General features: G+C 44.6%; 1 protein-coding gene and 1 non-coding gene across 2 annotated transcripts in view; one reads left to right on the top strand and one right to left on the bottom strand.

Moving 5' to 3' along the window:
- The window catches only part of LOC119388941 (uncharacterized), a 59,393-nt gene extending 38,166 nt beyond the window's left edge, over positions 1-21,227 (bottom strand). Inside the window, exons 1-5 of the mRNA XM_049415307.1 lie at positions 21,164-21,227; positions 20,586-20,639; positions 20,448-20,501; positions 19,782-19,829; positions 19,684-19,686 (exon numbers count right to left, since the gene is read on the bottom strand). Coding sequence (XP_049271264.1) covers positions 19,684-19,686; positions 19,782-19,829; positions 20,448-20,501; positions 20,586-20,639; positions 21,164-21,227 — 223 coding nt within the window. The remainder of the gene's footprint in view (positions 1-19,683; positions 19,687-19,781; positions 19,830-20,447; positions 20,502-20,585; positions 20,640-21,163) is intronic.
- Trnat-ugu (transfer RNA threonine (anticodon UGU)) lies at positions 7,000-7,071 on the top strand. Its single transcript has one exon. It is a non-coding gene; the product is annotated as a tRNA-Thr (tRNA).
- Positions 21,228-22,043: the final 816 nt, after the last annotated feature.

Genomic DNA, 22,043 nt, shown 5'->3' with positions numbered 1-22,043 from the left:
TTTTATTGCATGAATTCACAGCAAACTTTTTTTCGAAGATTTGTTGTGAGCACTGATCCCCCCTCATTCGTTTGCAGCGTTGCTTCCGTTCCTTCTGCCTTGGCAAATTAGCAAAGATGTTCGGCGCGGCATATATGGTTTAATTTTTTTCCTCCCAGTGCCTTGCGGTACTGTTTGTTCCAACTTGTCAAAATCAATGTGGTCCTCTAGGGAAAACATCACGCGGCATGCTTTAACGAGGACCTATAAACGATCTCGCACACAGCAGTGCGGTAAAACCCGGCAAGGTGTGGCAAAAACTAATCCCAAATTCTCCTTTCCCTGTGAGCTTTTAATGCTGAAGCCACCCCGGTGAGAAAAAGCAATTGCAGCTGTATAGGGTTCCGAGCAATTTAATGTTAGAGACACGGGGTGTGACTCTGCATTTACTGCCCACAAATATATGGCATAAAGAATGCCGAAGCAAAAATAGCGTTGCTGAGATAATGCTCATGCATATGCACGAAAAACACGCCGGCCAGGTGAAAGGCTGTTTGAAGTTATAACCATTGCAAAATCACTAACTTCGCATAGCCGGGTGTTTTCTGTGGGCAAAAATTTCTTGCGACTGATTTTGTTGGGCCTTCAGCATATATTTTTTGTCACCGAACGAAAAAGGAATGAAAAGCTTTTTTCCGTCCTCCGCGCGGTGAGGCAACCGAAGGCACAGAGACCCGACATACTAGCACGTCACACTCCAAACATTAAATTCAAACGCAGAATTTCTGCGTCCATTGAACTTCAGGTACATAAACGCTTCTAGTTTGCAACAACAATGTGACAGAGGCGCGTGAAGTACTCTTTACTTGTTAAATCGCCCAACTCCACGCTTGAAAACTCAGTGTGATCCTACCTATCGCCGGCACAGCACTGCCACCGCTGGACCCTTTGGTCGGGGCGCGAAGGCGAGAAGGTCACGTGTCGCCAAGCGGCCTATCGCGGATCGCGGCGGCTGGATCAAGACCTTTCGCTACTTTTGAAAGATAGAGGGACTTCAGTCAGATTCTGTCGCCTTTGTAGGGTCTACTTCGTAGTGGTTTGACCGTTTGGTGTTAACATCTGTTCACATTCTATATAAGCGTTGACCACAAGTATGACGATGAGCCATGGATTCGTACAACTGCTGGCCCTTCAATGACGATGCTTCTGATGCGGTAACGGCCGCCTCAATTCTACAAGTATGTTACAATGTGGGTCGTGCGAAGGAACAAGACAAGATGGCCTCGCACCGGACCGTGTTCTTTGGAGTGTCGCATAAAAACAGTCGTTGTACGTCTTCGTTGAATGTAAACTGTCTTTAATATAAACAGTAACAAAGGCAAAACGCACTCTAAAAACTGCTTCGCCGAGGAATACAAAAAGGTTGGGAACCGTTAAAGTGAAAAACCCAGCCTGTCGGTTTGGTCCTCTCTTTGCAACTGGCGCGTACATCCTCACTCTCACGAGTCGCGCCCCAAAAGGGGAGCCCCCTCTCCCTCTCCCGCGAGTCGCCGCCCCTCAGTGTCATCAATCTGCCACTGTCACTTTCGTTATCTACGGCACTGCTTTGGTGTTGCGACCACCCGGAGCGAGGAAGAAGAGGGAGAGCGGGAAAAGGCAAAGTTACAACATGGAGAGCGACGTCAGTGGCTCATGGCGTCGCGGCAGCTCGGTTACTTGAGAAGAGAAACTAGTGCTACACCGCGCGAATTATGGAAAAAAAAAACGCTACCCACACTACGTGTTCTGTAATATTTTAGCACGCTGTACCTACATACTTATCTGCTACAGTTACGTTTATTTTTCAGAGATGTGCAATTATGATGCAGTTTAACGTTCAAATAGAACTACGGCGACCGCATATCGATGGGGGCGAAAGGCAAAGAACACCCATGTGCTTATGTTCGGGTGCACGTTAAAAACGCCCAGTTGATCGAAATTAATCAGTAGTCCCACACTACGGCGTGCCTCATAATCATATATGGTGGTTTCGACACGTAGAACTCCAGTAATATATATTATCGTACTTTCACGCATGCACTGTCCAGTGGTATCATGTTTGCTAAACTGCTGAAAAAATTAACTTCCATGCTTTCTTATATTGATTGTTGTATTGATAAGTGCTATAAGTGCTTTGCAAGACTGAAAACGCGTGCGCTTGCCAAGTATGTTAACGCCGAAAAAATCAAATTATTGGTGTAGTCTAAAGGAAAGAAGATGACTCTTAAGGGCTCGTTTTCTTTGTTAGACACAATATTAATGGGAACTAACAGACAATAACGCCAAGGAAAGTATAGGGGGTGTTATGTGTAGTATTTAGAATGTAAATGTGAAGAAAGTAAAGTGGACGAAAAGATGACTTGCCGCCGGCAGGGACCGAACCTGCGACCTTCGAATAACGCGTCCGATGCTCTACCACTGAGCTACGGCGGCGGTCATCCTCCCGTCAGAAGGCAGAAAGGCAGAAAAAGAGTGTTCCACACTCGCCGCCATGGCTGCGATTGGCGCTGACTAACACTCCAAGGTATAAATGCACATATATACCCCATAAAGTGGACGGGAGGATGACCGCCGCCGTAGCTCAGTGGTAGAGCATCGGACGCGTTATTCGAAGGTCGCAGGTTCGGTCCCTGCCGGCGGCAAGTGATCTTTTCGTCCACTTTACTTCCTTCACATTTACATTCTAAATACTACACATAACAGCCCCTATACTTTCCTTGGCGTTATTGTCTGTTAGTTCCCATTAATGGTGTAGTCTAAGGCGTTCATTAAAACAAAACTGTTTTGTGAAAAGAGGGCGAGATGGGCTAGTTGGTGAGCATTCATGTTTAAAGCAAGAGCTTTTTAAGCGCACATAAAACGAGGACAGAAGACGTAGGCGCTGTCCTGTCAAATTCTTAGTTATTCTGTCCTCGTTTTATGTGCGCTTTAAAAAATTTTGCTTTAAACATGAATGTTTCGTGAAGCGGGATTACTGTATTTATGACAAGCAGATCGTGCGCAAACGTATACAAACAACACGAGACACATGAAAGTATGCGGCGCATCGCGCACACGCCGAGCGATAAAAAGAAACAGAAAAAAAAAACAGGCGCCGCAGATGTTACTCAACACATACAACAAAAACAATGAACGTCGCTCGTGCATTGCTCGCATCAATCCTAGGTACAAGTAATCGCACGTGACTGGCCGAGGTCGGCTAGTGCTGGATATTCTGAGGCTGCCGAGGGAGCGGGAAAGGGCGGCCGCTCTCCGCAGCACGGAATCACGACGCAAAGTGCTGGACACATGGTGCGATTTCGGATGCGATTTGCCGTGCGGCGCACCGCAGTCCGATTTGCCGCATGCGACTATTTGCGACACATGGTACCAGGGCTGCGGGGTGCGTCGTATTCTGAAGCTCCGCCCACGATGTAGCGGTGTAGTGGTTGCTTGGCCACTTTCTATGTTCGCCGGGTTAGCTTCGAAGGCTTGTTCAATAAAAGTGCTCTTTTTTTTGCTGAAAGCAATACTCACACTTATAGTTACCAACTACGGTTAAAACTTGTTACGTGCGATTGCAATAAACAATATTCAACAAGCACAGAATAAGTATTGTCCAAAACTAGAAGACTGCATGTTGAAGTGTTGGCAACGGCGGTCGAAGTGGCAGCGGCTTGGTCGTCGTGTTGTCCTGTGTGGCGTCGTGCGAAGAAGCGGTACGTGTGCCCTATTTTCACGATGCTGCGCCTTGACCGCCGCAGAAGGTTGCTCCTCTTGAAAAAGAAGGTTCTATTAATTCAAAAGATACAAAAAAAAAAACGACAGCGCCGGTGGTGGGTGAGGCCGTCGTGGAAGAAGCGCCACGCTGAAAGCGAATATTTTACGACGGTAAGTAGCATTTCTTTTGGAAGTGTCACGCATTTTCTTTTCTTGAAGTTGGTCACATTGACTTTGAAACTTCAGTTGCTTGAGAAAATCTTCTGCAATAGCTGAAAAGCATTTCTTTTTACCCATATGCAGAGAATGAGACGAGGCGATATGGAATACTTCCAAAGTATTACCGCTTGATGCCCTACCAGTTCGACTTTCTTTTAAGTCTCTTGAAACAAGACCTCGAGAGGAAGCACGTTGTAAGAGAGCCCATAAGCCCTGCTGAGCGATTGGCCATGACACTGAGCTAACAAGGTGATATGGGTACTTTTTCTCTTCTCCGTACAAATGGTAGTTGTTGTGGCATGGCACAACACATATTGCCACGTCTGGGAACTTTCCAAATCGCATCGGAGATTCCAATAGGTTTGCATGCACGAGATGATAGAGCTGTACATATTTTCTAGATTCTATATGCACCAGTAACTGATGTGAAATGTACAATTACGCATACATATGCAAAACCAACATTATGTCTAGTGTTTCGCTGCAGTAGAGAGGTGCGCCTTCCACTTGTACTTTGGCATTCAGGGCGTGGTCGACCGTGCTCGCATGATTATCTCTTGAGGGGGAGTTTTGTACGTCTTGTACTTTCACCGCAAAGTTTGTGTTGAAGCTATAGACCACACGAAGGTCACTTCGCTCGCTGGAGCGGCCGCGTTTGCGAAAGGAGTGATCTCCGTATTGCAAAACCCAGCGCCACTATGTACCAGCGTCCAGTGCCATGCCTGATTATGGGCCCAGCATCGCGCTGGATACTGGGCCGCTGGAGCACCGTTTTACTGGGAGGCGCTGGGTACTCAAGCGCAAAACGGCTCTACAACGCTACAACGGCGATGCCTACGTGCCCTACATAAATATATTCGCAAAGAAAGTCATATAGAAAGCATTAGTACAATAAAAAAAGAAAAAAAAGCTCCACAACGAGGATTCGAACTCGCCACCTCTTGATCTCCAAGCGACTTCTCTACCACTGCGCTACGCTGAGTCATGTCGGCGTTGCTGTAAAAAGGCTAGTCAACGCAGTAAGAGAGCGTTTCGTTTCATATTTTGATTTCGCGTATTCAAGGAAGATGCGGTCTTCCTTTCCAAATCAAGCTTACTGCTTTATTAGACACACACAAAGGGTTGCCGGCAACGAATGAAATGCCCAAAATGGGAAGAGTGCTAAGTTTCTTTGAAAATTCCCATTTTAACTCCGAAAAATATTAAATAGATCGAGGAGCAGGGTACAGTTTGACGGCTGTTACTGTCGATTTTTAATAGCGGTTTCTCGCCCTTGCTTATGATCAACATGTACAGAAGCTTTATGATGACTCGTTCGATAAACACGCGCCTACATGAATTCATACGGAGTAGTTTCCTCGCGCGAGCGTCGATATTACTGCGGAGCGGGCGTGCCTGTATTCGGATTTGCAGTTCTATCGATCACTACAACTATAAAATCGCTCAGCAAGAACAAATGCAATTTGTTGAAAAAAAGATGCCGGTGTGTAAGTTCACGAACGCGTACCAGTTGACACGTATGTGTTCTGACGTATGAGTCAGAGAAGTACCGGCGAGTGCGGCCGGCTGCTTTCGGTGAGCCTGCGTTCGTTGCTGAAAGCGCGTCGCATCGATGGTCATCGCTCCTTGTGCGGACACCGTAAACAAGAAATAAATGGTTATTTTAAGGTAACGGATGTACAGACTATACTTTACAGTAATTCTTACACGATGGAATTGTGTGTGCTTAAACCAAGAAGCGCCTGTGGCATGTAGACGGACTCGGCCGGTACGCTAGGCCTAACGCTCGCTGGGAGCCGCACCATAGAGAAAGGGAAACTTGGTAAACAGCGGACACTTTCATAGAGCCATGCCAACGGTCGGAAACACTTACGTCATCGCCACCATCTTGAAAATGGGCCGCCAACCAGAAGTGTGATAACTGAAGGGGAAATTGGCGCTAGAGTCGATGGCGAGCCAAAATGAAAGCAGCCAATGGCAGCCGCGACGCTAGTTTTGAATTCGTCCAAAGCTCCGTTGAAGCAAGAAGCGAGCGTTGAGCGCGTGCACCAGGTTGGCCGTGGAGGCAGGCTATGCTTGGGGGACACCTGCAAGTCTCCTGTTGAGGTTGGCAGGTCATTGTTCGCTCTTGAGACTTATTGGAGTGGTCGTTACGGTCAGCCGTGCTCCGCCGCCGCCATATCGGAGCCCGTCCTAGTCGCCGCCCTTGATATGAAGTTTCGTGATGTTCCGTTACACGAAGCGACCGTTCGCCAGCGTGTGCAGTTTTTGCGGCGTTTGCGTGTTGTGCGCTCTTGCCGCCGTGATAGTTAACGGCACGAACTATTCGTACATCATGCAGCGGTGCACGGATACTTCAAGACCGAGTTCCGCAAGATTCTTCCATGATCCGAAAAACTATAGGTGAGTATGCGGTTTGCGTTCGCAGCCGCACATATATAGCTCCATTGCAGTTGGTCAACAGTTGTTTTTAAATATGGCTGAATCGTGAAGAGCGCGGTGTTGCAGCTAATATCGTTGTACCAAGAAGCAGCGAAAATAAAGCACTTTAGACTCATAGTTTAACTTTGGCGTCTCTGACGTGACTGCGTCCTTGGACGGGAGGATGACCGCCGCCGTAGCTCAGTGGTAGAGCATCGGACGCGTTATTCGAAGGTCGCAGGTTCGGTCCCTGCCGGCGGCAAGTCATCTTTTCGTCCACTTTACTTTCTTCACATTTATATTCTAAATACTACAGATAACACCACCTGTACTTTCCTTGGCGTTATTGTCTGTTAGTTCTCATTATTATTGTGTCTAACAAAGATAAACGAGCCCTTGAAAAATGATATGCTTTCCTTCATTCATAGCGAGGGTCTCGTCCTGGCAGACTTAATGCCTTCAGGTAGTATGCGAGGGATTATTGGTCAGCTGCCAACTCGTAAAAAGATCACGTGCTACGTGACGCCAACAGGCAAAAAAAGAGTGGTCCACACTCGCCGCCATGGCTGCGGTTGGCGCTGACTAACACTCCTAGGTTTAAAATCATCATATATACCCCAGAAAGTGGACGGGAGGATGACCGCCGCCGTAGCTCAGTGGTAGAGCATCGGACGTGTTATTCGAAGGTCGCAGGTTCGGTCCCTGCCGGCGACAAGTCATCTTGTCGTCCACTTTACTTTCTTCACATTTATGTTCTAAATACTACAGATAACACCCCCTGTACTTTCCTTGGCGTTATTGTCTGTTAGTTCTCATTATTATTGTGTCTAACAAAGATAAACGAGCCCTTGAAAAATCATCTGCTTTCCTTCATTCATAGCGAGGGTCTCGTCCTGGCAGACTTAATGCCTTCAGGTAGTATGCGAGGGATTATTGGTCAGCTGCCAACTCGTAAAAAGATCACGTGCTACGTGACGCCAACAGGCAAAAAAAAGAGTGTTGCACACTCGCCGCCATGGCTGCGATTGGCGCTGACTAACGCTCCTAGGTTTAAAATCATCATATATACCGCAGAAAGTGGACGGGAGGATGACCGCCGCCGTAGCTCAGTGGTAGAGCATCGGACGCGTTATTCGAAGGTCGCAGGTTCGGTCCCTGCCGGCGGCAAGTCATCTTTTCGTCCACTTTACTTTCTTCACATTTATATTCTAAATACTACAGATAACACCCCCTGTACTTTCCTTGGCGTTATTGTCTGTTAGTTCTCATTATTATTGTGTCTAACAAAGATAAAGGAGCCTTTGAAAAATCATCTGCTTTCCGGCGTCCTTGGAAGTGCGTTTTGCATTTTTCTGCCTGTTTATCACTCGCCTTCATTAAAATACGCGTTTCTGAGTCTCTGTGTACCTCAAGTTGCACTATACCGAGACGACGAAACTACGTTTGCATGATGCAACTGCGTAATTTGTCTCGTTGGCATTCATAGTTTGCAAGTGCTTTTCTGGCGGACGTAAACGTTGTCGGAGTTATCGAGAAGGCCACAGGTGATGCGTTTGCCCAAAGAAGGGTTAACAACTATAGAATATGCTGTCTGCGAAGTCTCGATCCGCAACTTCAAGTGCACCAGCTTTCTTCTTTGCCCCAGTGCTTTCTTTCAGTGCGTGAATGTTCATTCTACGCACTTACACCTGAAAAAGTACTCTTCATGTTTATGTATTATATCTGTAATTACCTATAGAAAAACCGAATAACCTTCATGTGTAGACATGAGAGTTGTTTTTTTTCTGGTGAGCCTTGAGTATTTCAAGTGTGCTATATGCAGAATTTTATTGTTTGCGTATATCTCAATGAAGTGCTCAGTGTACACGGCATGACATTCTCACTTCAGTGACGTTATCTTACTGCTATGCATTCTATTAGCAGTGAAAGAAAAGCTGTGAAGTGGACTTATTTCACCTGGCCATTGAGTAATACACGTTTCTTCGATTGTTATGTGCTGCTGCATAAACTGACTATCGCCTTCATGCCGTTGTCGCCAGCTAACTGTCAAGTTGTGGTCAAGTGCTAAATAATGTGTATTTCTCTTTTTTAGCACGATGTACTGCTTACTCTGCTAAATCTGCTTTTTCATCTTGTTTATCAGTAGTGATGGTGTCCAGCAATTGATGTATATTTGTGCAACATCTGAGCATATGTATATCTAGTTGTTTTATATTTCGTGTTAGTACAGCGGTTAATAAGTAGTTCACAGCATTATTATTCCATATTTAGGTATTTTCCACATCTTTATTGTTTTTGGCATGCACTGATATTTCGCCTACATTTCTTTAAATTTCATGACTCTGTCGCATCAGAAGCTCCTGAGCACTTTGGTCAGTGTTGTACTAAACAAAAATCGTGTTACTTATATGTGTATACGTCAAAGGGCCTACATATTTCACTTTGTTCTATTTTTAATTTCCAATTTCTTAATTTTACAATAAACTTTTGTGCTGTTTAATCATGGACACACTGTGCATTCTTTCCTTCTGTTCTCCTGAACCCGTATCGTGCCCCATTATGTGCGAATCTTGATTTTCGTAAACGGAGCAATAAAAACGCCAGGCCTGCGCTGAAACCGCAGCACAGTCACAGCGAAAGCTGGAAGAGCGGCGTTTCTAGATCCCGTTGTAAGCTCTCTTGGGGCTACAATACAAGTACGCTAGAAAGGTACCCACTACGCCACAAATCACAATTTTTGTGAAGTTGGGAAGCACCTACTAAGCCATTATTCGTCATTCTGCGGAGAAGCGAGGCACCAGCTACACATCTGTAAGGCATTATGTGCACTTTGTTGACGCGACGACTGATGACGATGAAGAATTATGGCTCAGTTCTTTGTAATGGGTTGGAAGCTTTAAACGGCCCACCAGTTATGTAATTTGCATTGGGTGACTCCCGGTCACTTTTTACTCTCCTGTCATACTTTGACGTGGGAGAGAGATGAGGGAGGGGTCGAAGAACTTTACTGAGACCCCGAGGAAATGGATCATGCGCTTATGGGCTTCCTTGGCAACCAATACAAGTGCACTAGCGGGGAACCCACAACGCTATAAATCATTGTAATTTTTGAGAAGTAGGTCAGCAGGCACTGTGCCATTTTTCGTCATTCTACAGAGAGCGTTGGTACTTGCTAAACGCATGTAAGGCATTATGCGCACTTTGTTGATGCTGTGCCTGATGATGATGAAGAATTATGGCAGAGCCCTTTGTAATGGGTTGGAAGCATTCAACAACCTACTCGTTGCGCAATTCGGATCAAGGAGCATCATCATCATCATCATCATCATTATGTGACGCCTGGTTACAGAATTCGCGTTGTGCGACTCTTGGTGCTTATTTTACTCTTCTACCACGCTATATTGCCTATGCTAATGTGGTTCTTTCCCGACATGAAGCCTGTATAGGGCCTTTTTGCAAAGCATTTTCAACCACCGGCATGCGCCAGTCTATGTCGTTTGTGTGTCTTCTCTTGTCTTCGACAGCGCCAGTCTATGTCGTTTGTGTGTCTTCTCTTGTCTTCGACAGCGCCAGTCTATGTCGTTTGTGTGTCTTCTCTTGTCTTCGACAGCGCCAGTCTATGTCGTTTGTGTGTCTTCTCTTGTCTTCGTACCATTGCGCTGCACATACTCAGTATATTTCATGGCTCAGAGGTTGAATACAGGGCTCCCACGCAGAGGGCCCAGGTTCGAACCTCGTTCCATCCTGGAATTCTTTTCCTATTTCGTTTTATTTTCTTATTTCGAGCGATACTGGTTACGGACACCGGCGGTGGCGGCGGCGGACAACTACGGCGCCAAAAACGGCCGGTGAAATGATCTCATAACAGCTTTCGCTGTAAAACGAAGTCACAGATATGGTGTGGGTGGAAGTCATCCCTTATGCTCTGGATCATGCAGGCTGCGTGCATTCAAACGCACTGCGCACCACGAGCAGACAGAAAAACATGCGCAACCAAGCACAGTACGCGCGCGCACGCAAAAAAAAATAAAAAGCGCAGCACGCGCGCGCTCGCGAAAAAAAAAAGAGCGTAGCACGCGCGCGCAGCGAAAAAAAAAAGCGCGCCACGCACAGCACGCGAAAAAAAAAACGAAGCGTCTGCAGAAGGTTTGAATTATGCGTCCCTATGAGAGGTATACGAAGAGACCTACCAGTGGCGAGGGAGCGACTAAAAAGCCACCAAAACATGCCCGCGTTACCAGACCACTTTTCGGTGCTGTCCCCAGGAAATTTCAAGCGAGATGTACGTAGGGCTCTACGTGGCTTTAAGTGCGTGCGAGACGTTGATGGTGCGATTTAACCAATTTAACCATGGAAACGCAGTTGGCTTGAATTATTGGACGCACGAATGAAGGTGCATCCTTGCAGCTTTCTTTGGGAAGGGCCACTTTTTGACTAAGGGGCACGCAGTTCGCAAGGAGGGGGAATCAGTTTTGTTTCAGCTCAATGAGATCACTGCGCAGGCATAGCCGCACAGTGCATTATGTTTCCTTTTTGTGTTAACCTTGCTGGCGTATCAAGAGCATTAGTTTACGAAGCTGGTTCTTTTTGGACGACGAAGTTTGAGACATGATCGGAACAGCTAGCATGCTATGTATTGATATGAGCTGCTGTTTGGGCCTAATTTTGTGGTTTCAGAAAAGCCAGCTTTTCCCACCAGGTGCCTTGGAAAAACGTTTAGCTCCAATATTAAGTCATAGTCACCGAATAATCAATATTATTGCTTGCTTTAAGCAAATGCTTGTGACGATGAGCCACCACGCGAACGAGCGTCACGCCGAAGCCGGCCTCCCTACTTGGAGCACAGTATGTGTGTACTAGGAGGCGCAGCGATGCAGATTGCTTATTTTATCATCAGATTAGTGGAGTTCCCGGTGCCTACCGAACACATCGTGGTGATGGATCTAGGCCATCCTCAACCGTTATATGTCGCATATGCATACATGGCTCCTATCGCATGCGTGCTGTATCAAGAAGATATATGAAACACCATTGTGAATAACTTTTTTCTGTTGTATACGGACATATATGAACTCTGCCTAGCTGTTCTTTTTAAAATATATTTTTTCATTGCTGTGCTTTTCAGATATCCTGTCATCAGTGAAAAGGAATGGCCGGTGCTATACAGAAGCACCATCTCCTAAATATCATATAATAAAAAAAGTATTTTTTTACGCCAGGAAAATCAATGCTCCTCACCACATAATGCTTCGCTAAACCGACCAATGTGTTACGAATACACACTGTCGGCTAAGTGTATATACATTAAAACACGTATACATCGGAATCAAATGGCATCGCTAAATAGTTCGATATACCCGTAATTAAAAATGCATAAAATGCCTGTCTGAAGCTTAAATATAGTTGGTACATGTCTTGATACATACTGAGTATAAGGAACCTGGCGATACTCTTTCAGGTAGCAAGCTTCACAGCGTGGTATTTAGTTTTCGTCGCATTACAACCCTGTGTAGCGGTAAAACTTACAAAGCAATTCCTTCGTTGTGGAACGCAAAGAAATCTGTGCTGCGCACATCGCCCATATTTTGACTCGTACCCTGCTTGTTTACGCCATGCTTGCACTGCCTCTTGGATTCAATGCACTATATATTTACATTATATATACGTGCTACAAGATGACAGATTCACTATAGTCCGCTTTATGGCATTGCAGCTGTGTTACGCCACAAAACATGTACTGTGCATCGACGATTCGTTGTGCAGCGAAGCCCACCAGCAGAGAAATCGCAACTGCCACATACGTTACCTGATGCTTTGTCTTCTTTGATTACAAAAAAGGCGCCCACGCAGTCTCCAGTCACCGTACGAGCACCCAAACGTCTAATAAATGCGCAAGTGCATAGCAAAGCTTTCTTCAATTCTTCTGCCTGCAGCAACCCTCAACATTAGATCTACAGAGCAAGCCACTTGGAATATTGTCATGGAGAAACTTAATTATGCCAAGAGAGATTATTACAAGATACCAATGAATCAGGTGGCCTGAAGCGCCATCGCATGGTGAACTTGCTGCACTATTGCGACGAGGCGCCGCTACGGATGCCTACTTCAAACGCCAGCTGCTACATTTCAGGTCAAATAAATGCGCAGATGATGGATTTCTTAACGCTGCTGATAGTCTTAACAATCTGTATAAATTCAAGCGAAAACTCGCGAGGTAACATAAAGCAGGGCATGCACAGACATTTTAACGCAACGCACGCTCTCGGGTGCCTCAAGTTTCACCTCACTTGACGACCGTCGGACACATCGGATGCGAAGGGGATCGCGAAATAGTTCGATATATCCATTATTTCAAATGGAAAATACGCCTGTAAGCTTTAATATTCACACGTCTCGGACAGTCTCATGAGATGACTGATTCCTTTAAGTTGCTTCGAAGCCGTAAATTTTTTGCCAACCACTTTGCGGCAGCGAACCCTTCTCGGCCACGAAGGGCTAGAGCTTCACAGCGAGACGTTTAGTTTTCTTCGGATAACGCCACTGTGCAGCGGCGAAGCTTAACAAGGATCGGAACACCACTGATACCACGAAGAGTGAACTTGTTGGCTAGCTGGTTCAACAACCCACACGTAGCGCAGTATGAGTGGTTTTACTTGTGTCTTTTCTGTCCCTGTCTTTCGCGCTTCATCCAAACTGACAGCAGAGTCGATGACGTCGTAATTCAGGCTGCTGGTAGTCTTAGCAATCTCAGTCACTCCTAAGCGAACACTCGCGAGGTAACACAACAAAGCATGACACAGGTAAACAAAATCTTTAAAGGAGACACGCCATCAAGTGCCTCTAACTTCAAGTTTCAAATCGGCCTCTCGTTGCTCTCGTCAATTTGACTAGGGAATTTCTGGGTACACCACGGCGCTAGTTTTGGTCGGCAGCACAAGGTAGTCAACATGAAGCATGCTTACAGCGCTAACATTGGGCGATGTTTAAGTGGCTTTTTAGTCTCGTGCACCAGTGGCCATGCAGCCTTCGCGAGTTTTGGTTTTGGTTCCGCGCGCGTAAAATTTTTTTTAGGACATGGTGCAGCGAGTTTCCGGTTTTGGTTTAAAGCGCGCGCAGTTTAAAAGTTCTGACGTGGTGCAGTGCGTGCAAGTGTCCCTCCCGCTCGCATATTGCGTTCATTTGCACTGAGGCAATGTTTAGCGAGGATTTGTTTTTTTTGTTTTTCTTTTCAGATCACGTGCATACACGCTATTGAGTAAGCACGAAAGCATACAAGACAAGCACAGAGAATGGAGAAATGCTTTATTTTGTAATACGGACGTTTTCAAAGACACACAGTGCAATACAAACTGAACGAAAGATATCCGAAGCAGCCCAATCAATACAGAAGGTAGCTAAAAGAAGTACATGTGCCAAAATGTTTGCAAAAACAATTGGTTTATATGTCATAAACATGTGGTGCATGAAAGTAACTTAGAGATATTTGCGCTTGAGAACAAGGCAAACCTTCCAACATAAAAAAAAATATATGCCGTGTGCGACATTTGCACTGTTGTGCAGAGAATGGTACATGCGAAACATAAAGTTGCATGAATACGTTTCCACTAGGCACGCAAGCTGAAATGAACAGTTTGTATACCTAACACACACTTGTGGTTATGTTGTTTGTCTCTCTGAGTAGAGTGCTGCACATTCTAGCTATCTGCAAGTAGGCCCTGTTCTGGTTCTTCTGTCACATTTATCAGTGACAATGCCCCATGACGACAGACTTATCCCGATATAAAAAGGCACTACAAGTGATCTCACACTCTATGCAGCACACACATGTCAGTGTGTTGACAGGCGGTTGAGGTAACATTTTTAGAACGGATGTTAGTACAAAGTTCATATGCAAAAGCTTTGCTTGCGCAAGCCAGGAGACATAACGTTACATATTTCCACCTGCAAAAAACATGCTTTAAAGTGGAACACTCGTTCAAAATTGTTGGTCTTTGCAGATGTGCAACCATTTAAGAAAAACATTCGACATAAGATCAATAGCCACCACAGCAAAACAGACTATAGGATAGCACACACATTCTTGAACATAGCAGCTACACCAACACTTAGACCATTAAAGTTTCAGTGTCTGTAGTCACGTTTGTAGTCATTTACAGAAACAGCTGCAATTAGCACACAATCTATAAAGGCCCCCGTTTTTGTTGAACCTGCTCTCATTTACGCAGAAGCAATTAAAAGTGCATGTGTATCCAAACATTGAGGACACTTGGAATAGGCTGCATGCAAGCGCTCTGCAGCTTCGTACCGTGCAAGGATTTGACCGCAACACTTGTGGGCAATGTTCACGTACTATGAACTAAAGTCTAGGTATTGCACGCAGAAACAATGTCGAGGTCCCCAGAGGTTAATTTGATGCAAGAAACCTTGTTGATAATGCTTTGTTGTACATTGGGCACACAAAGCTATGTTCGCACTAATGCAAGAGTAACAGAGCTACAGTAAAGTGGCAATGCCTAACACTCTGCGGCATATCTACAACAGACGTGGTCATACCAACCCCATGAGCACGGGAGATAATGCTCCAAGATGAACATGCCTGGCAACAATAAAGTCAACAAAGGTTTCATGCGGATTTGAAATGCAAATGCGTTCCAAGAGTCAGTATTGGCCATTTCGATTGAAAAGGTGCACGCACAGGTACACGAAAACCTCGCATTTGCAGATTTAAATGAACGGTTAGTGATAACCGCAGCACTATTCGGTTGTTTACGTGAAACCAGAGACTCTTTCGGATCCCACAGGTGAGCAAGTGTTGAAAAAAAAAGACATCTTGCCACAGTACCTTAAGGCAACGCAAGGTGCAGTAATGTAGTGTTGCAAAACTAACTGTGAAAAAAAATATACTAATAATGATTGAAGCATTCATTGCTTCGAAACTCGCAAGGATTAAAAAAATAATAATGATTGAAGCATTCATTGCTTCGACACTTGCAAGGATCCACTGTAGCTAAACAGTTAACGCAACACTACTTTAAGCATGTTGCATTGTGCCATGTACAGACGCAAACCATCTGCTTAAACATCTGCGGTGGCTAATGAACGTGCGCAATTCTGTTTTGTCGGCAACACGCCCATAGAAAATGTTATCGTGCAAGCTCTTGCACCAAAGTTTATCGCTTCGATGTAGCAGTGTTGTATCACCTCTAGAAAAAGTCGATCAAATTGCTGCGCAACTACAGCGTGCAGTGGTCATTTCGTGCACCATGTCTTCATGAATGCTACGCACTACAATCTTACAAAAGCGGCTGTACCTTCCGTACCTCCTCCTACATAAGGCAAGCAAGTTGGATGTCCATGCGGTGTGGTATAATGCCCAATGCGCACCTGGTATTGCTTAATCGTACGTAGCATGTAGACTTTATGCTTAACGATTTGTGCACATAATTATCGAGCACAAAATAAAAATAAGTACACATCAGCAAGTGCTGTCGGACTTTTGCCCCCGTGTGCCGGAAACGAACAGATTTGTAAACGCCACGGAAACAAATGTGAACGCATTGCAAACATGAAGACTGAACGCAATACGTTTAGTACCCAAATGTTAACACGACATGCAGTTTGAATTAAACTGGATGTTATGACATCCTGCAGAAACTGTTCTAGTTTTGTAATCACCTTTCTTGAATGCGTACTGACCATACAGATATATTTCTACAAAAAGGGGGAGAAGGTAGGAAAACTACCTGTTTACAGAGTCGAACAATTTGTCCACACGCCTACAGTTATGTGCACGCAGCCATAGTCGCTGTAGTAGCGAGTTCCTTTTCATAAGCTGGATTAAACAAACCATACAGCATAAAGTAAACTGGAAATAATTATGCATTGCATGCACCACTGCCTTTGAACCTCTAAAAGTGAGTGCCACAACCGGAACTGTTGCCAACGCGGGATGAACGTAGCAATTCATTTCTTGCATTAACACAATCTCCTTTGAGTACGTTACATCTGAACATTCGGTACTTTGACACCTCAAAATAAACTGACAGGAGACGCAAGTCTCCACTGATTTTTTCGAGCTTTCAAGACCACAGTAGCAGAACCAAACTACATGCTAATTTGAGTAAACAGGACATATTTGAAAACATTTGAGTAAACAGGACATATTTTATGCAAGTTACCTACCTCAATAGGCTACATTCCAATGTATTCCATACGGTTCAGGTAGCAGAACCAAACTGCATACTAATAACGAGGGACATAGTGTCAAAACATTTCATGAATAAACAGGACATATTTTACGCAAGCTACCTTCCTTAACACGGTACATTCCAACGTATTACATATAGTTCAAATGACTAATGGTGGATGTCACGCACCACTACTTGTTTAAGCTTTCCCGCCCAGCACCGAAGAAGAACAGATTCAAAGACAAGAGAAGCCGACATGTACCTTCAGTGAAGGTAAATGAAATGACGCAAGTCAAGCACAACTTCTCAAATTTTCACAGCCCTATAACAGAAACAAGCTGGATCCCAGCACAATAGCACACAAAGAATGTTAAACATTCCTTACATTAAGGCAATACATTTTGACTAATAACCTGATTATATTATAATGTGTTTATTAGGCACTCGTTAGCCTTCATTCAGCACTAGATGGCCGACACCACTACCCTTGAACTTCTCCAGCTGAGTGCCAGAAACGGACTGATACCTCACCTTATCTAGGTTACGGTTGATAAATTTTATGTAGCAGCACAAGCGAACGTGACAGAACATCTTTAAAAATTTCTCCTTGCATTTACCCGAACAAATATCCATGTTCTCTATTTGTGACAAATGTGCATACAGAACACTGCAGACCCCTGGGAGGTTTGCCGTGGACTCAATCATTGCTAAAAAGTGTGTGTCAAGCAGCTTAACATATTAAAAAGCTCTTTGTGATGGTACAGTCAGATTCCCAAATACTTTACTGGGTAGATGTTATGTTTTAAGCATTGTAAAATACTGGTGGGGTCCCGCCAATGTGTCGTTATGGTCTTTAAGCAACTCCGTACATGAACAATTGTGCAAGGACCTTTACAGGAACTTCTTGACCAAGAAACCAGAAAGATAGTATGCTGCAGAGTCGTGACTAATGTTAGATTTGATATCTTGTGCTAGAATATAAATGTCATCAACAGAGGGAAACAGGTCAGGCCCAGCATGTTCAACCTTGTCCAGCAAAGATGAACTATTCTGTGAAAAGGGTAACCCCTGCAGCAGTTCACAGTCGTGTTGCTGAACATTAGCTTTCTCCGAGAGTTTGAAGGCCTTCTGTACACATATATGCTTTAATCCAGCAATGAACTGCGCAACATTAGGTTTGGTGTTACATCCCTGTTTTTGACTGATATGCCCAAAAATATTTTCAAAAGCGTCTTGCTGCAGCCGAGGAGTTAGAAGATAGAAGAAGTTGCAGTTTGTGGAGAGATCCTGCCACAACTGAAGAACGGCTTCGATTGTTATTTGCCACCCAATAATAGTCTGTGGCTGACATCTCCCACTGAATATCCAGGATCTGATCCACGCGAGTTGGTCTCGCAGAAAGTTTACCAGCTCGTCATTTCTCCTAATGGCATAACGACACTTCTGTGCATTTTTTTGGGAGGTGAGCTGTTGAGTGAGTCGAACACTTTATCCATAAGCTCACAGAAATGGGCTGTAGCCATAGCTGCTGCGGGGAGCTCCTTTGCGTATACCAGTGCCACGATTGCCCCACTAACAGATGCACTTAACAACTGTACTGCTCTGCTTACTTTCATGTTTAAAAAAAAGCTTCTAGTAGACGTGCCTCTCGGTCAGCTTAGGCGCGAGTTTAAACCGCAACTCGTGAGTAGACTTATAAAGGACCTCAATGTGTGACCACTCAATAACTTCATCTCCTATGAACAACTTGTGTGCTTGCAGGTTGTTTCGCGTGGTTTTGATTAGGTGTGGCACATCAACAACAAAGTACACCCTTTCACCAGAAACCTCAAAATGAGGACGTTGAATTGTAATCCAAGCATATGAGAAAGGGCAACGTTTGAGGCTCCTTGGTCACAAATTAAACATTTGACTGCGATTCCGACCTGTCCAAGGTTTATAATTGAGACAAGCAAGTCCTTCGTAACACTTGCTGGCGTAGATACGTGTCCTATTGTAAATGCGATTGACTGGATCCACCTCCTAGAAAAACCAGCGAGAAGGGCAACCATAGCTCTCCCAACGATATCTGGCGTTCGAGCTGTTCCATCGTCAGCAAAGCCTTGCAAAGTTCTTGAGTTACATCATAGGACAAGTTCTTTTTCAAAATCACTTCATCGAATGTGAGTGAACACACCCTGTCGCGCTTGTCCCATGTCTGCATACAAGCTGACACACACCCAATAACCCCTGGAATCACGCCTGGTGACATTCGAATATTTCCTAACCAACGCCTCAGTGAGCGCTGCGTAGGCAGACAAAAAATGGGCGCTAGAACGCGGTATGCTCTTCGGCCCCTGAAGTTTAAGCGTAATGCAAATTTCTTTAGCCATGCCGGAAAACTTTTCTCCTGACCCCTATTCATTACTCGCACATGTGCATCAAGGAGATTGAAGACCTCTTCGGTCACGAAAGGACGAACGACACCCAAGGCCTTGGCAATTGATGGATGTAGCTCCCTCTGCTGTTCCGAAACCTTTCAATGGTCTTGCGGCATGAGGCGACCCATGACTGCAGGCGTTTGATGGTGCGACGAAATTTCCACGACGGTGACTTCATTCCTCCGCAGGGAGCTGCCACGGGAAATGCTTAAAATCAATATAACAGGAATACAGAGAAGTAGTGCGTGATGAGACGTTACATTTCTGGAGACACTACATTGCACAATACACTACTGTATGAACAAGAGACAGCCAAGTACCATTAGGTAATGAACCATGTTAAAACTTGAAATACATGAACCATTAATTGTGAACATTACATCGCCTGGGATGGCAGTTACGATAAGTGCCCATTATTCATGCTGCGACGATAACAAAATGCATGTTCCCCAACACTTGACTTCTGAATTTATGCACGAATGGCATGCAAGTCCACACAAATTATCAACGCAAATGTTTCCTTTTTTTAGCAAAGCGACTAAGCTCTGCATATCCTTAAAGAGCAAGCAGAGGCACTGCAGCCTTCATGAAAATTATGTAGTAACGAAGGCCTCAATAACTGCAGTAAAGATTTGAAAATTGCTTTGCGGCTATAAACATTTACAGGTTCTACTCACTGTTACCAGTGCAGGTAGTGCCGGACGATGTACGAGACCCACCAGCTGGAAATAAAAAAAAACACCAAAAAACGTCTCATTTCAATGGTTCAAAAAAGTGCCTTCTCATGACAGGAATAGTTAGTGATTCAAGTACTCACCATGGCACGGTTCAGACGAAGCCGGTGTTGATTCGCGAGGCTCACCACCTGCACAAAGCAAAAAAGTGTCATTCAAAGGGTTAAAATTACTTGTCTTTCGAAAGAGAAAATGCGAATATCTCACAAGTACTCACCAAGGCACGTTTCAGACGAAGCCGAGGTTGAAGCACTAGGGAATCAGCTGCAAAACGAACAAACAAACAGAGTGTCATTCCATTGGTTCAAATGACTGCTCTTTCATGATAGCAATTGCGAATCTATGCCAAGTGCTTACGAAGGACAGCTTCTGACATGGTACATGGGGAGGTACGAGGCCCGCCAGCTGCAGAAAGCAAGGAAGTGTCATTCAAAAGTTTCAAATCAGTGCTCATGTACAACAGAAATCTGGATTCTCTCGCAAGCACTCACCAAGGCATGTTTCCGACGAAGAACCCAAGAGCGATGAGAGAGACCCATCTGCTGCAAAAAAAAATAAATAGTGTCACTCAGTGGCTCAACCATGGAATGTATCACATATCTCTCACAAGTACTTGCCAGCGCAGCTTTCTTGGCCAGTTTCACATGGCGACGACAAAGACTCCCCACCTACAGGAAGAACAGTCATTGAATGGCGTGAATCATTACACACGTCAGTTTAAAAATTAAATTAATTTATCAGTAACTTACCATCTACAATAACTTCATAGCCGTCTGCTTTCAGCGATGCCGCAACCCACGCACCTGCACAAAAAATTACATGTCAGCCACACATACATCATTTAACATCATTTCACAAAACAACAAACATACATTGCTAGTACTCACTGTCAACAACTATTTCATCTTCACCTACACTTTGGGTGGCGATAGGATCAGCACCTGCAGAAAAAAAGCAGTCAGCGAAAGGCCACATTGAACGGCGCTGAATAAAATAATTAATAATTCGTACTAACACACTCGCACAACACTATCACGGCCACTACCACTTGTTGATACGAGAGGCGCACCACCTGCCGAAACATTAGTTATCTAAAGAGCGCCATGATTACATTTCTGTTCATACACATAACTATCTCTTCTAAACCCTCGCAATTCACCACCATTTTACAACTACAGCAGGCAGCTGAAAAATGTGGTTTTTCGAGCTGCAAGATGCCCACCACCTACAGACTCATTTGTAACTCCCATAAGTAGCAAACATAATTAAGACCGGCGTTCGGGAACTTATACGACTACTGCTCATGCGCAACTAGCACCTGCTGAACATTACTTTTTATCCAGTACTCGGTACATCTGTGCTACTCAACTTGTTAAGCACACAATGTATATGCTACGTACGATTAAGCAATATCAGGTACGCATTGAGCATCCAACCGCACAACATGAAGATGTCCCTTGCTTACCTTGCGTAGGAGGAGGGACGGAGGGTACAGCAAGTTTTGTAAGACTGTTGTGCTCAGCATTCATGAAGTCATGCTGCCTGAAATGATCACTACAAACTGTGTAGTTGCGAAGCGATTTCATCGACTTTCTCCAGAGGTCCTCTCTTCCAACATATTCTAGCCATGCCGTCAACCTGTGAGTTTTTAGAATACTACATGAGCTGCTTCGTAAAAATTACCTGCAAAAACACACCTACACAACCCGGTAGTACTGTTACCAGAATTTGCCACAACATGAGCTTGTGCTGATGTCACTTATGCGAGATCATTGCTGAGAATTTTTTCTGCAGTTTTTCTTACGCTTGTGTGGCATTGTCCAATTACCTAATTTTTTATATACTACAACCTGGACACCATCACAACAATCGAAACTCAATAAATCATACTTTCAAAAACAGTCGTATGCAATTCATTTTAAAGATCTGCACTAATACACAGCATGTTTTCCTATTGAAATTACTGCACTACAATAAAACACTTCACATCGGGGCTCAGCTGTTGTCCTGTGGGATGCGAAAGAAGCTCGTTCCGGGCTTCTTGCAAGTGTGGCCGTTGTTACTGCACCACGCCACACAACAGTAGACGTTGTACGGCCGACCACTGAACACCTGAAAAGAATATTTAGAGTCATATCGGTGCCATAGTTCCAGCATACGAAGGTATTTTGGCGTCATTGGCAGAGACCGAATATGCAACTAAAACGACTGCCCTGAGTTATGCAAATGCGACGTCGTTCGCAAAAACAACGCTACTAAAATGACAATTTCGGTGAATCATCGACATTTCATCATCGTTTAAAATGCACCTAATTCTGAAAGAGTGGGTATTAACCATTGGCGCG

The sequence above is a fragment of the Rhipicephalus sanguineus genome, chromosome 4 (assembly GCF_013339695.2).
Source record: "Rhipicephalus sanguineus isolate Rsan-2018 chromosome 4, BIME_Rsan_1.4, whole genome shotgun sequence".
NCBI classification, from domain to species: Eukaryota; Metazoa; Arthropoda; class Arachnida; order Ixodida; family Ixodidae; genus Rhipicephalus; species Rhipicephalus sanguineus.
This window is presented reverse-complemented; position numbering and strand designations above follow the sequence as displayed.